The sequence below is a fragment of the Augochlora pura genome, chromosome 3 (genome assembly GCF_028453695.1).
Source record: "Augochlora pura isolate Apur16 chromosome 3, APUR_v2.2.1, whole genome shotgun sequence".
NCBI classification, from domain to species: Eukaryota; Metazoa; Arthropoda; class Insecta; order Hymenoptera; family Halictidae; genus Augochlora; species Augochlora pura.
Window position 1 is genome coordinate 868,045 of NC_135774.1, and position 13,871 is coordinate 881,915.

Genomic DNA, 13,871 nt, shown 5'->3' on the forward strand with positions numbered 1-13,871 from the left:
GTCGCTTGATAAACACACGGGCCGGGAACAAGAGTCGCCGTAGTGTACCGGCGGCGACCCCGAACCACTCGGAGATCTCGTTCACACGGCGCGGCGCGGCGCGGCGTCCCTGCTCGCGGAAGGATTTGCATTTTACAAAAAGGACAGAGCCGAGTATTCTATCGAGCGGCTCGTGGAATACGTGCGGGCGACGGTTAAGTGAGGCCCGGCGCGGGTCTCGACGGTGCCCGGTCGGGCCCCACGGCGGGGCCCGTGGTTGTCGGCCGGTCTACGGAACCACAGGCCCTGGACCAGCGCGCCGCGTGTTCGCCGAACAAGAGGCTGCCTTCCTCCAGGGTCGAGTCGTTACTTATTTACGCAGGCTGCATTGTCGGGAACAATTGCGTAGGCCAGGCCCATTAAATCTCCGACCTTTGTGTAATTACGAGGAAGGGTCAGGTGGTCCGACCTTTCGGCGAACCGACTCGGAAGAAAATGAATTGCCGCGCGAGACGTCGTAATTCTGACTACGCTCCGGCTGCTCCCGGGAAAGAGAGAGAGAGCGAGAGAGAGGGAGAAGGGGAACTGAGAAAAAGGACGGAGAAAGAGAAATGGTACGTCGCGGGTCTGCTAATGAAAATCGAGCGCGATACGCGACCGCTTTCCGCGAACAAGGACTTCTCGGAGATGCGTCGGTGGGAATCGGTCGCGACGCGTGGACGGTTTTATTTTCTCAACGTTTCTGGAGAGGATCGGTTAATTAGCTAAGTTTTGAATATTTTCGGCTGTCGCGATGGTTCTTTGGAGTGCCAGTTTTGGCTAACCTTTGACCCGAACCTTTTCTGGTCGATGTTTCTTCAATACTACCGATCGCGAACTTGAGCATTCATAGAGCGTGATTAACCTTCGAATCGTTCAACTATTACACATCAATTTCTCCGATCCGTCACGAGAGTCTTCGAATCGGATATATTTATTACGGAATAACATCGCGAACGAAGATTGACGGCGATATTAAATAATAGAAGGGGTATAATATTACGAGGCCGAAGAATTTCATAGGTTCCAGCGAAAAATCCCAATAATTTTCTCATGAATATTAGATTCGTCACGCCTTTCCTGGCCGCGCGCGCGCGCGCGCGCGGCTTCCTCGCACCGGTCGCAAAAACCCGGGTACAGCCATCACGGTGGCGGCGGCTGAATGTAAATTCAGCACTAAATTTCCGTCAGCCGGCTCGTTTATATTAATCAAAAAATATAAATCAAGAAAAGGAATGTCCGAGCGACGACGGGTTTTTGCCGGGCCCCGTTCAATTATACGGAACGTTCTTCGTCGCTCGCGTCCGGCTCGGGCCATCAATTTTCCGCGTTTCCGATGCAGCGATCAAACCGATTCTCGCCTAACAGCTGCGCCGCGGTTTCTCGCGCTGCCGCCGACACTGATCGCCGATTAAATTAAAACTGCGAGGCCGTAAAGGATTATCATAATCGGCCGGGGTTGGACGGTCGCGCGCGGCTCGTAAAACCGTGTCCTTTAATTCGCCGGTGTGAAGGCAAGTCTTCATTATTCGATCGTGAAATGCCTAATACCGTCGCCTCGCGTCGTCTCGCGTCGCGCTCGTGACGCTACGATCGCGCGCGGTTATTAACATATTAGAAAGCCGCGGAGTGATTAATATTTTTACGAGCCCCGAAAAAGGCGGCTTGCGTCAGAATCGGTTGATCAACGGTTTGATACATTATCCGTCCCGTTCCTCCGCATGGCATTTATTACTTATTGTGGCCGGATAGTGAAAGTATGCGCCTAACCGTCGGGGACCGTCCTCGTCCCGCGAATTTCAGCGTGATTGCTATCGTATCGGCGATCCACGCGATTGACACGCCGCCGCCGTCGCCGCAACGGAAAAATTATCCCGCGATTTATTCCGATTCCACTTTCCTCTTGCGTCATCTCTGCTTTCCATTCTCATCGCGTCGATTTAGAAATATACGATGGGAAACGGCCATTCTTCCTTGCACGTTCAACCCTTCGAGCGACGAACGTAGACATAGGAACATTGGGTCTACCGATCTACCGTTCACTTAACTGTAAGTAGTCCCAAAGAGACAAATTAAGAGAAGCAATATTCTTATCTATTTTCTTAGCAGAATTTACCATTTTGACCAGAGGCTCTTATCTAGTGGTGTTTCAGCGAACAGTTGCAAACGTCCACAAAATGCCAGACTTATGTTTTCGACGCGCTTTAAATAGCCTCCGTAAGGAGCACGCAAAGAGGATATCGCGGAAGAAAAATGTCCGTACAGTATCTATTTAAAAGACCTCGTCACGATCCAATTAAAGTCAAAGTCATCAGCATAACAAGTTCCGAAGAGGCTTTCTGGAGCAAACGGCTAAAACGAACTGGTCTAGCCGATGATAATCGGAACCAGTATCAATTAATGCCTTCCAGGTCGAAGTGGAAATGTAGCATGCGTCGCGCGGCGGACGTTGGAAAACGGGACGAAATTTATCCTCGGCGGCGATCGTCGATAAACCTCCTCGTTCTAACGGATTATTAGAAAACGTGTGACCGGAATATGGCGGAGCACGCGCGATCGGCCCCGCGATATTCCGCGAACAGGGAGTCCGGCTTGACATCTTTCTTCCCTTCTTCCCGCTTCACCTCCGTCGCACGGCTCCTTTCGGTCCTCGGCCCGCGAGGGATTAATACGAGCGAGACGCGGTGTCCACCGAAGAGATAGAGAGAGAGGGAGAGAGAGAGAGAGAGGGTCTACGTGCCCGTGGACGCCCACGGCATCTCATATCTTACGGATGAAGACATTTACGACAATCCTCGCGCGGGGGACACCCCACCTACTTCTCTCGAAACCCATGCAGAAACTGCTCGTCCTGATGTCACCTCCTCTCCGCCCGTCGCGCCTCCCTCTCTAGCACCTCTTCGAATTCCTGCCTCCGTCCGAAGGGCGCCCGTTGAACCCCGAGCCGCGCGAAGTAAATGTCACATTAGGACGTCGGACGCGACACAGGACGTGGACGTTGAAAAACATTGGCGTTTAGGAAGCGGTCTCTGCCGACCTCCCTCGCGCGTCTGCTGTTCCTGCGGTTTTTGGTGGTCCGGTCATTGGACAGCACCTCGCAGCGGCTGACATGCTGCGGGGACGTTTTAAAAACTATCTAGAGAATTGTAGACTATGGGAAACAGCAGAGAATAAATCCAAATTTATTCGAAATAACAAAGCCAAAATCCAAAAATTATCGTAAATGATCACCTCGACAGGCCCTCCAGGAAATCGTCTACAATTTCGTAATCGACAATTATTTTTCCTTAAAAAAATTCTAATACACTCTCCAAACTATGCTCTTTAAGATACAAAAAGATTCATTGCATAAAGTCTCACTGTTTCTAAGTAGGAAATTCTCGAAGCTCTCTCTCGAGAGAGAGTCGAGGGTTAATCACCCCGTCCCAGGGCCCGTCAGGTTCGTCGAAGCGACACTCGAGATCCGGTAGACTCGACAGGAAGGACTCGAGATCGAATCTGTTGGAGAACTAGAATAGCGAGAACGAGCGGAGCCGGGTTACAGAGGAGAAGAAGTTAATCCTCGTTGAATAGAGAAGAGGAGAGTTTTCCGAATCGGGTCGCGCGGCGAACATTGAGAACATTGAGAACCAAATGCCTCGTAAGTCCTCTATTCTTCGGTTTCCGCGAATCCTGTTAGGGGGCTCGGTCGTACGTCCATGCACGAGAGAGCGAGAGAGAGAGAGAGAGAGAGAGGGAGGGAGAGAGAGATTTTTACCTCCTCGCCGTATTCCCTGACCGGTGAAATTCCAAAGTGGCTCTGGCACAGCTTAGAGCTTCGCCGTGGTCGCGTGTTGGCGTTGCACGTGGGTTGGGCACCACGTTGAGCCCCCCACACAATGGTACACCTTGGCCCGTGTACATGGGAATAGGTCGGGACCTCGACGTGTCAGAGGTGAGGCCGCACCCTGCATTGTGTCCTACCCACGTGACCGTCGTACAAGTCGTCATTCGTGTCAACGTTTGCCCCATGAATCCTTCTCTGACCGTAGAAACGCGGATGTGTTGGTAACGAGTTCCGATAAAAGGCTGCTTCGCCGGACCAAAATCGTTCCTAGAGCCTCCGATCGTTCTCTCCCTTTCGGGGAGAAACTGCTCGGACGCAACGCGAACCTTCTGAACGCGTGCTTACGTGGACGCGTTCCGTTGCTTTATGGCTCATTTGTTCCAATGACGCCTCTTTCAGGAGAAAATTCACCCTTGACACGATCTTTATAATACCACTTGCTTTGGATTTATTTAAATCGACGAATAATTCAAATATTCACTTTTAATGTACCTTCTAAATTTTTTAGCAATTTTATAGTGACTCAAAAGTGCGATATAAAAATATATCCCCCATACCATAAATGCAAACTAGGCTGCTTCAGATGTATTCAATTTGCGCAATACATAAATTAGAAATTTATATCGCGGTTGTTGATAATGCGATTTGTTCACGTCGTATTTTAAAAGGTATTCGACCCGTGATTTATATAGCACGCCATCCACCGCAAAATTATTAATCGCCGGAACGCTAATGTATCATAGATCCGCGGGTTCGTTGTAAAATGAAGAGAAAACTGATTCATTAGTAGTTACGAAATCATCAGTCTCTCTCTCCCGTGCTCATTAGCCACCGCATAATCTCATTAAATTACGAATCCCGCGGGTTTCAAAGCGTTGCTATTAATTTGAATATCGTCGTACGGGTTTCTTTCGGTGCTCTGGCTCCGCGGCATAGAACCTCGTTGCGTAATTAGCAGTCTGTGAACTCGATACGTTTATGAGCGGGTGAAATTTGAAACAGTAGAAAGATCGATCGTAATCGAAGGAGTTGTTTAGACAGCTACCATCGGCTCGGTCAGCCACTATAGGCCGTGGTACGTACGTTTGACGATGTTACGATAATGAACGGCGACACGTTCAACCCGAGTCCCTAAGTTGAAGACCCGTTCGGATATCGGTTACCAATGCGAGTCGCCGTTGCAAAAAAAGTCGTACAGGAAATGCTAATTAGCCTCCGGGGCTCCGGGCAGCTGCCCGTGGTTTTTCTAATTGATAAAACTGTCTGCCAGATGAACGAACGAACGGACGAACGAACGGACGGACGAGCGAGCGAGCGAACGAGTGCCGGGAGAAAAAGCTGGGAAGCTTCGCCGCGATTTGACATCGAACGGTTTTGCTTGGCGTCGACCGTTTCGACGGCCGGAGCAAGATTTATGGGCTAACGGGGCGTTTTAGTATTGAACTTAGCATATACCATCGGGTTTTCTGTGCCGATAGAAAGTTTCGGTTCCAAGAGGTTAGAACCTTCGGCCCGGCTTGCACCGGCTTGCTCGGTCAAACCGTGCGCCGCGCAATTCATCAAGCTTAATAATTGGTGTGCTGCGTAATCGCTTGCATAAATTATGCGTCCGCGGCGGCGAATTGAATTGATCGCACTTTTATAATCTTCTATCATGCATCGCGCGCCGTGCCGTGCCGCGGCCGCATTCTAAGGGAGGGGAGGGGGGGGAAGACAATTGACCTAATAACGAGATAGGATTATGCGATACCCGATTCAACGGCAAAGAATTGTCTGGGAGACCGTGGTCTCGGTTAATGGCACTCTTGTCTGAAATCAGCGATAAGATTGAGAGTGATCGATTACGAGGCCGCAACGCCTTCTTGCGAAAATTCTTATTACGTTCTTGACTATTACACTTATAATTAAATAAAAAGAACAAAAATTCAAGAAAAATATTCTCCGCTTCGGCAACGTCGAACAAGAGGGTCCCAGCTTTCGGAGCTGCTTGTACAAGCAGTCGCGAATAGTCTCGCCGATAAGTAAAACCAATTGTCATTACCATGACCATAATCGACACCCCTCGGTTCTCGTCGAACCAGTTCGAGCGACGCAGAAAACGACGTCGCGCGCGATTAGAAATTCCAATGAGCCCGAATACAGTATTCGAATTTTGAAATCGAGAGACAACGCCGCGCCGCCCAATCATCTCCTTGTATTCTCTCCGTTTCCTGACAGCCCGCCCGAGGATGAATCTATGAAAGTATTAGTGCAATACCGAGGTCAAGTCGTAGGCAGATACGCCCAAGTGTTCTCTCCTCCGTGTCCACGCCCCTCCCCCCGATCCTTTCCATTTATTAACGCGGCACCGGCAACTCGTTCATCAGCATTGTCGTTCGTTCACCGTTCACTGTCTTTCGCTGATTAATCATCTCTAACTCGGGCGTTTATCATCCGCTCAATATTCCCGAGATCGATGCCAAATAAGTAGGTTACGCGATTTATTCCTTCGATCGCAGCTGCGAATTATTTAATTCAATAATTGGCGATTCGTTTTATGTAATGCCAGCTGTAATATAGTATAGTCTTTTGTATTTATTAATCGTTCCGTTTTCTCGTGTCTGAATAAATAAACAATGCTAGAACGAGTCACTCGACTCGCGATTCAACTGTGAAACATTTTCGCGGATTTTTTATTAATCGAATTATATTTTTTTCTGTTGCAGGTAAGCAGCCATTTTGATTCGGTTCCAAGAGAGTCCCCAACGGAAACGTTAAAGATCAGAGGAAAATCTCATTAGGCTCGCATCAAAGTTTACACGCGAACACGTTTTCGTCGAACGCGTTGCTCGAAGTACAGACACTTGGTTTGTTATTACGGTGGTTCCTCGGCGCACGCAATTTTTCAGGCGCGAGACACTAAAGCCTATAATGGGACCCCGAGGAATTCTCACACTTTGTTGTGATTGATCGCATGGAAATCGCGGAAGAATCGGCGCCTGACCTGAAGCGCCTAAAGAGACGTAAGCCAATAAATTTATGAAAGCTTTAACCTTTCCGATCGAAACTGCTCTACGCGAAATTTTCGAGCCGCTCGATCATCGATCTTCCCGGCTCTTAATTTGCATTGTGAAATCGATGTGCCCCGGACGATTATGTTCGTCCGCTTAACGAGACGAAATTATTTGTGTCCCGCTATGGAGAATTTATCATAAGAATTCTACTTGTAATAATTATAAATTGCATGGACTGTTAGCTTCCGGAATATATTAATCGTTTTACGGTAACAGTTCCGTAATAAATAATAATAACGTTACGATTTACAGTACGATAAACGAAACTGAATGACGCAGTGTTGGATAGGAATTTTAGGAACATTTTGAGCATCCATTACGCTAATTTCTGGAACGAAATATTACGTTTAATACAATTGCAATTTCGTAACGATTTCGCAGTTTTATAACTATTTGTCGAGATTCGTCCGATTGCCAATTAACAATTAAAATCTTAATTGATAGCTCGGGGAGAATAGTCTTTGAATTTCAATTAGGAAGCGAATCTAGCAGGTGAACCGAAAACAAGATGGCAACGGAACCGGTGCAATTAAAATGCCGAAAAAGAGGAAGCAGGAAGCGAAAATCCAAGAAATTTCGCTATCCTTTGCATATTATAATTGGCGATGAACGCTCGCCGCATGCAGCGAGTGTATCCCGTTAATGACTCGTTCAAAATTCTCTGGACAGACTTTATATATAGTTGTGCCATTATTGTTGACGCGCTCGATCCGACGCTAATTACCACGTCTATGATATAAGCCAATTACCGCGGCTAATTTGAACCACGCGAACGTACCATTAATATCGCATTATCACGCGCGCCTGTGCTCGGCGCTTGGTAGCGAGTTTCCTAGACGAAATACGAAAAGATTTATGGAAATCGAGATTGCCGGCTGAAACGAGAAAACGCAAAATTCGAATTATTATATCTGGAAAACGATTTACCATCCTTTATCGGCGCGCGATAGCGTTCGTCGAGTCTGAAAAAATCGTTGCATGAATAAATAGCTTCGACGGAAAATTGCATGGAATTTTTTCGTTTTAAACGTGAAATCCGCAACCCGATTAACTTTAAGTTTTTTCGATAAAAAGTAAATTTAATTCTATGGTAGAGTTTCGAAAAATAAGTCACCAGGATATTTTGTAATCGATGAAATCGAGTCGCTGGAGTCTGGACTCCCGTCTCCTTGGCTATATTTTCAGCTTTTATGCGACCAAATGGCGGTTATGTAAACGCGGAAATCGATCATCCGCTTTAACGTCCTCCGCGAACAAGCGAACGACGGTTCGGTATCGAAACAAAGACCGCTCGCCGAGAGTAAAACGGTCGTAAACGCGAGATCCCGCGAAACGTCGATATTTCAATGTCATTTTTTTCTCCAGAAACCGCGGCCAACGGTATATATCCGCCGCATTAATTGCGCGCTCCGGCCGCGGGTCTCTCTATCGTTTGATCGATTGTCCCGCGTATCTCTCCGGCTACGCGCGTCTAATAGGCCTTGATGAGTTTCGATAAACGCTGAACAGTGTTCTTTAATTAATTGCTGATTCAATTAGCTGCGCGAGTTACTAATTTTAATTACCCCGCGAGGGCAACGCTACGCGCAGCCGCGGTTCCGCGGAGACACCTTTATCTGATCCCGCGTCCGATGCAAATCAATCGAAGCTTCCGACCTTCCACCGATCCCGTAGAAACAGTAATAGCAATCGCAACAATTCCTTTACTTTAATTTAAAAATTTATTTCTTCGCTTGCAGTCAATTAATTGACGTTTTTATATTCTCTAGAATTTTATGTATTTCATTCCATTGAATAATTTATTCGATTCTTCCAGCTCGTGTTAAACAAAACCAATTTGCCTTGATTATTCCCATTGGTTCTTATAGTTTATTCCAGCAGCCCTTATATAGGGTCCGGTCGAGACCCTCCCCAAGAAACACAGAAACGAAAGCTATTAGTTGCCGTACCGGCGCGGCGCGGCGGCAGCGGTGCGATAAATCTGCGGCGTAAAATCGTCGGTGGGGACGCGGAAGAGGGGGGTTGCTGGTTGAAACGGTCCAGAAAGCTCCCAGAAAGATCGTGACGAGTTCCCAGCGAGTGCCGGGAGGGCAATAAATCCCCGGGGCCTACAAGTGGCGCATGAAAAACCGCGTGCAGCGTTTGCGAGTGCAGCGTGCGTCGATGGCGGCGGCGGCGGCGGCGGCGGCGGCGAGGAGGAGGTGGACTCTCCTTCGGGCCCCGTAGAGAGACTTTAACGACACCTCCCAGGCCGCGATAAAGATGTAAATCTGCCTGTAAGCGACGAGAAGTACGAGCACAGCAGCGGCCGCTATTAATTCATGCATGCATTGTTACGTGTCAAGCCGCGCTGGTGTATCTGTCGGCAGATCGTCGTGACGAGATAAGCGAGTGAAAACCTTCCTCCTCTCGATCGGCCTCCTCCGCCTCCTCCTTCGTCTTCCGATCCTCCTCCGCCACGGCTTCTCTCCTCTGCCTTCGCGGCGTCCTCCCGCGCTGCTCGCGTTGAACCCCGCAGCCGCGGATGCTGGGAGCACGACGAAAAGACTGCTGCCGCTGCTGCTGCTGCTCCTTCGCACCGGCGAAGATTAATCGTCCACGTCGGACGGACGTCGTGATAATTCCTTTAAACGACACGCGGCTACGCGAACCGGGACTCCAGGTGATACGGTGAAACGCGGCCCCGTCGCGTCGCTGCCGCGGCGACGCTGCGCCGAGCCGAGCCGAGCCGTGCCGTGCCGCGCCACGCCGCGACGGTGGTAATTATTTCGTTTAGCGACGCACTGATAGACGGCTCGTGTTCCAACTGCCAGGCCGCCCGGTCTCTTCTCTCTCCCGACTCGATGCCGATTCGGAGCGCGAAGCTAACGCTATCGTTAGCCGATCCTCGCCTAGCTACCGCTAAAGTTTAACCCGATATCCGTACCATCTCGCTGCGACTGCGACTCGTCGTATGATGCAAAGCCTCTACGGGATCGTGACCGACTTAGTTTCTTAAGGAATACACCTCTCCTTCTCCTTCATTCGTGGTGGTTAACGATTGATGTTCTCTTAGGTCTGGGTTATTTTTAGATAATAGATTGCTGGCAATTTTTATAGTAATAGAACGTTTTGATATGGAGATATTAGAGAAATTCATATTCGGCTGAGAGAGGCTCTACTGTATTTTAATCCTTTACAGTCGTATTAAATTGTGTCATACTAGATTAAGAAAAGTTAAAATTTAGGTATATGATATATTTTAATTTCATATAATACGACCTTTAAGGGTTGAACAAATTGGCAAGAATAGAACCAGAAACCTACATAGCAAAGACATCTGGAGACATGTTAGAGTGTCTTGGCAGTCCTGCTCGACCAAGAGTAAAGGTATCAAGGGCCGGTGGGCACAATGGCCGAGCGAACGAATCCCTCATTACCCCGACAGGAAGCAGGGCCGGGGATTTGTCGCGTAATGCGCGATATCGCGGATCTCGAGGTCGCGATCGCCATGACCGGCCGCGTCAGACACGCGGTAACACGTGTCTGGCTTCCAATGAGAATTTAATTGCTCGAGCTTTCATTCGCCTACCGGCGAGGCAGCACACTCTTCTCGGGCCTCTCATTTGCATCGAGAGAGCATGACCATATCGGGGCCGCTTCTCTATTCCCCTCTGCCCTTTCCTTTCTTTACTTCTTCTTGCCGGTGTTTCTTCTTCGACGAGAAGCTCGCGGTCCGCGGCGACTTTGTCCCCGACGAATGCCCGCTGGAAATGCGAAACTCCTCGCCACCGTTCGAGCTTTTTAACCCCTTGCACTACGACTTACTCCACGCTGCATTGATTTGTCCACAATACGTAATAGGGACCAGATGATTTTTATTTCTTCCATTGTCTTTATTTGCTTCCGTTTCTAGAAGAATGCAATTTTATTTCGAATTAGAAGGAATTAACAAGGGGGTTAATTAACCCTGCGTAAAAATGTCACCTTCCATTCGGTCGACTTCGTTAGGAAGCTGCGGTTGTAATTACAGGTACTACAGAACTCGGTGCTTCGTCTTTGCCAAGCATAGTTTCCGAACAATGGAATTGCTTCCTCAATGTAGAACATCTGTCACGATAGCAACGCTATCGATTTCGAGGAGCGTACAGGTTGCTTTTTATTCAACGACTTCACGCTAGCATAAATGCACGCTAACGAGCAAAAACAGCCGGTCGGTATCCGATGATAATTTCCATTTTATATAAATGATAGTCATTCCGCGAGATTTTCCTTTAACGCGCGTAGGCACACGCACACACGCGCGCGCGCGCGCGATACCGCAACGCTATCTATCACTTCGAAACTTCATTAATATCGCGGGGTTTCTCGGTCCTTGCATAAAATCCATTAGGTGGATAAAGACGTAAACGGCTGGCGAGCGTCCGTTTATTTACCTATTTATACAACAATTACTCGAGGCGATTAATAAAGCGCTGCTTCGCGGCGTGATTAAAAGTGCGTAAATTCGATTCTGCGTCGGGGTGTCGTAACGCGCAGGCGCGCTCGAGATAACAAATACTTCTCGGAACCGAGACACCGGGATGAAAACGGTAATCAATTCGATCAATTTAATTATCTATTATTAATGATTATCGCCTTCGCATCTCCACGCGCTCTATCAGTCACGCTTGTCACTCTAGGACATATCAATTTATTCAGTCATGCTTGACGTACGGGCGACACCTTGTTTATGTTGTGCGTTATCTACATCGTGTCATAATCGCGGGTCGACGTTATGACAGAACAAATGACCCGGCACTTTTTCTGCTTATTGTTGCAGAAAATTGTGTGCGCGCGAATTAGACGTCGAGCCGTGTACCTGTTCACTTTGATATAACGTTACGTCTTCCAAATTTTTTTCGCCTCGAGCGATATAATTATTCTCTATAATGATTTTAGCGATACAAATGTTCGCATCAATTGGAGAGAAATAAATTGCAGAGAAATAGAGTTGTCTACTTTATTGAAACGATTTTAGCGAGTCGAAAGTAGCGTAGAAATGGTCACGTTTGCTCATCAGGGAACGCGTTAATCGAATTAGGCTCCCGCGAAGTAATTCTAAAACGAAATTCGAGTCTGCTCGTTAAACGTTCCGTTTCGCTAATACAATAGCACAAGCGTTCGCAGGATTCTCTCTAGGAACACTATCAACAATCACCGAGCGATTCGTCGATCTTCGCATATCGTTATACCGATACCTGTCTCGCCGCGCTATTCTCGTCCGCCGTGCTGCAATTTGCGAAAAATTCCCAGTTAATTGCTGCTGTACAACCTGTTATTTCCATCAGTTCGGAAAATCGTATACCGTCCGCGCCGGCTTCTGCTCGGGCGAACAACAGCTGACAGCCGAGGAGAGCCTCGCGACTCCTCCGCGCGAGAAGGAAAAGATCCGACTGGTTTCCGCTTACTCGCGTGTTGTTTGCAAAGTTCGCGATAATTCTCATTGTCGCGGCCGATGTTTATGCATGAGAGGAGAACGAAGGGGAGGGGGGGACCGCTTCGACGCCTTGACACATACAGACGGCGGTCGATGCTATCGATGCGTCGATGAGGAGAGCTGCTTCCGCTAATTGGTAGACGATTCTTCTCGCAATTATTTACAAGCGGAGAGAAAATGCTCCGCGGTGATCGTTTTAGGTCGGTCGAGAATTTAATCGAATCGGTCGCATTCTGTAGACAGATGCGTCGTCCGAGATGCGTCGTCAATTAAAAACCAATCACCGATGAGCTTACTTACGGGCGGACTTTTACGGGCGGAGGAGATCCGAAACGATTCGGTTATCAATATAATGGTTTACCGTGCGGCGCTAAAAGTATTCTGCGGCTGCGTGTCCCATGGAATGTTTATGGTGGTGTTAAAGGCAGGAGGCCCCAGCCTGTAAAGACACATTGTGGCGCCTGCCGTTTATGGCGATATTAAAAATATCTGCCGGAGATACTGCCGAGTGTCGGGAATTCATCACTCGCCCCGGCACATTCCCGTATCCGGCGATGCCTCTCCTGGAAATGCTATTATGTCCCTGCATACGTGACCGTGCACAGTCGTTCGCAAGCGTTACTTTATTATTTCATTAGTTCCCAATCTTCTAAACGAATGTAAACGGTCTCCGCTTGCTAAAAAGCAGGAACATTCTTTGGTGATTTTTAGAAAAAATTTCAACGCAAGTGTGTACAAGGGTTTAGCTGTGTTGTAAGTGGACTGTGGTTGAGCTGACAGGTTGGACGTCAAAATAAGAGAGAAAGAGGGATTTCTCGATCGGCGGGCAAGAAAAATGGCCAGGACCCTTGACCCGGCCGAGGGACCACGGGTCGACAGGCTTAGGAATGCCAGGTCCAGCTATAGCTCGCTAATGAACCTTCCGTTCCCGAGCATCCCGTCTATTTACCGAAGGACAGGGGAAACACGAGACGCCACGTTGCGAGGCGAGGCGAGACGAGACGAGGCGGTCGAAAGCTCGCAGGTCGTTTTCGACCTGCGTGGCAATCGAACGGGCAAAGGCCAGCCGATAATTCCGTGCTCTCGAGGGCTCCGGGGTCCCAAGGTCCCAAGGTCTTTAGGTCTTAGGGTCCAGGTCCCAGGGGTCGGTCTATCCGGCGCTGATGGCTCCGCAGGGAGACGGTGATCCTTCAGCGGGGTTTCAGTGCGGCAGATTAGAGGGGTCTTCGGCAAACTTTTCGCAATTACGGAACGAGTCAATAAAAGCTCTCACGGCTGTTAATGGGTTGTTTCGATGCGCGGTACACTTTAACCCCACCAGGGGAGCACCTAGATGCTCGCCCATCAGGTAGGGGGAATCCCATAAAACGCGCGAGAACGTGGCCTTTACGATAATGTATATTCTGATTGCTGTTACTACTCTGTAATGCTGGTATTACAGGACTCATGCGCTGCTGATATCGCCGAAGAATGCAATCAAGCCTCGTTCGCGTAATCTTCGCCGGAGCGAAAGCAC

At 48.6% G+C, this 13,871-nt stretch overlaps 1 protein-coding gene across 4 annotated transcripts in view; it reads left to right on the forward strand.

The window, feature by feature from the left end:
* The window catches only part of LOC144479030 (uncharacterized), a 315,575-nt gene that overhangs the window by 215,272 nt on the left and 86,432 nt on the right, over nt 1–13,871 (forward strand). Inside the window, exon 1 of one of the 4 annotated variants that reach the window (XM_078197489.1) lies at nt 6,779–6,846. The exons of the other annotated variants lie outside the window; for them this stretch is intronic. Within the exon in view, the coding sequence (XP_078053615.1) occupies nt 6,798–6,846 (49 nt within the window). The 5' untranslated portion in view covers nt 6,779–6,797. Of the gene's footprint in view, nt 1–6,778; nt 6,847–13,871 lie in introns of those variants that run through there. 4 annotated transcript variants of the gene reach the window in all.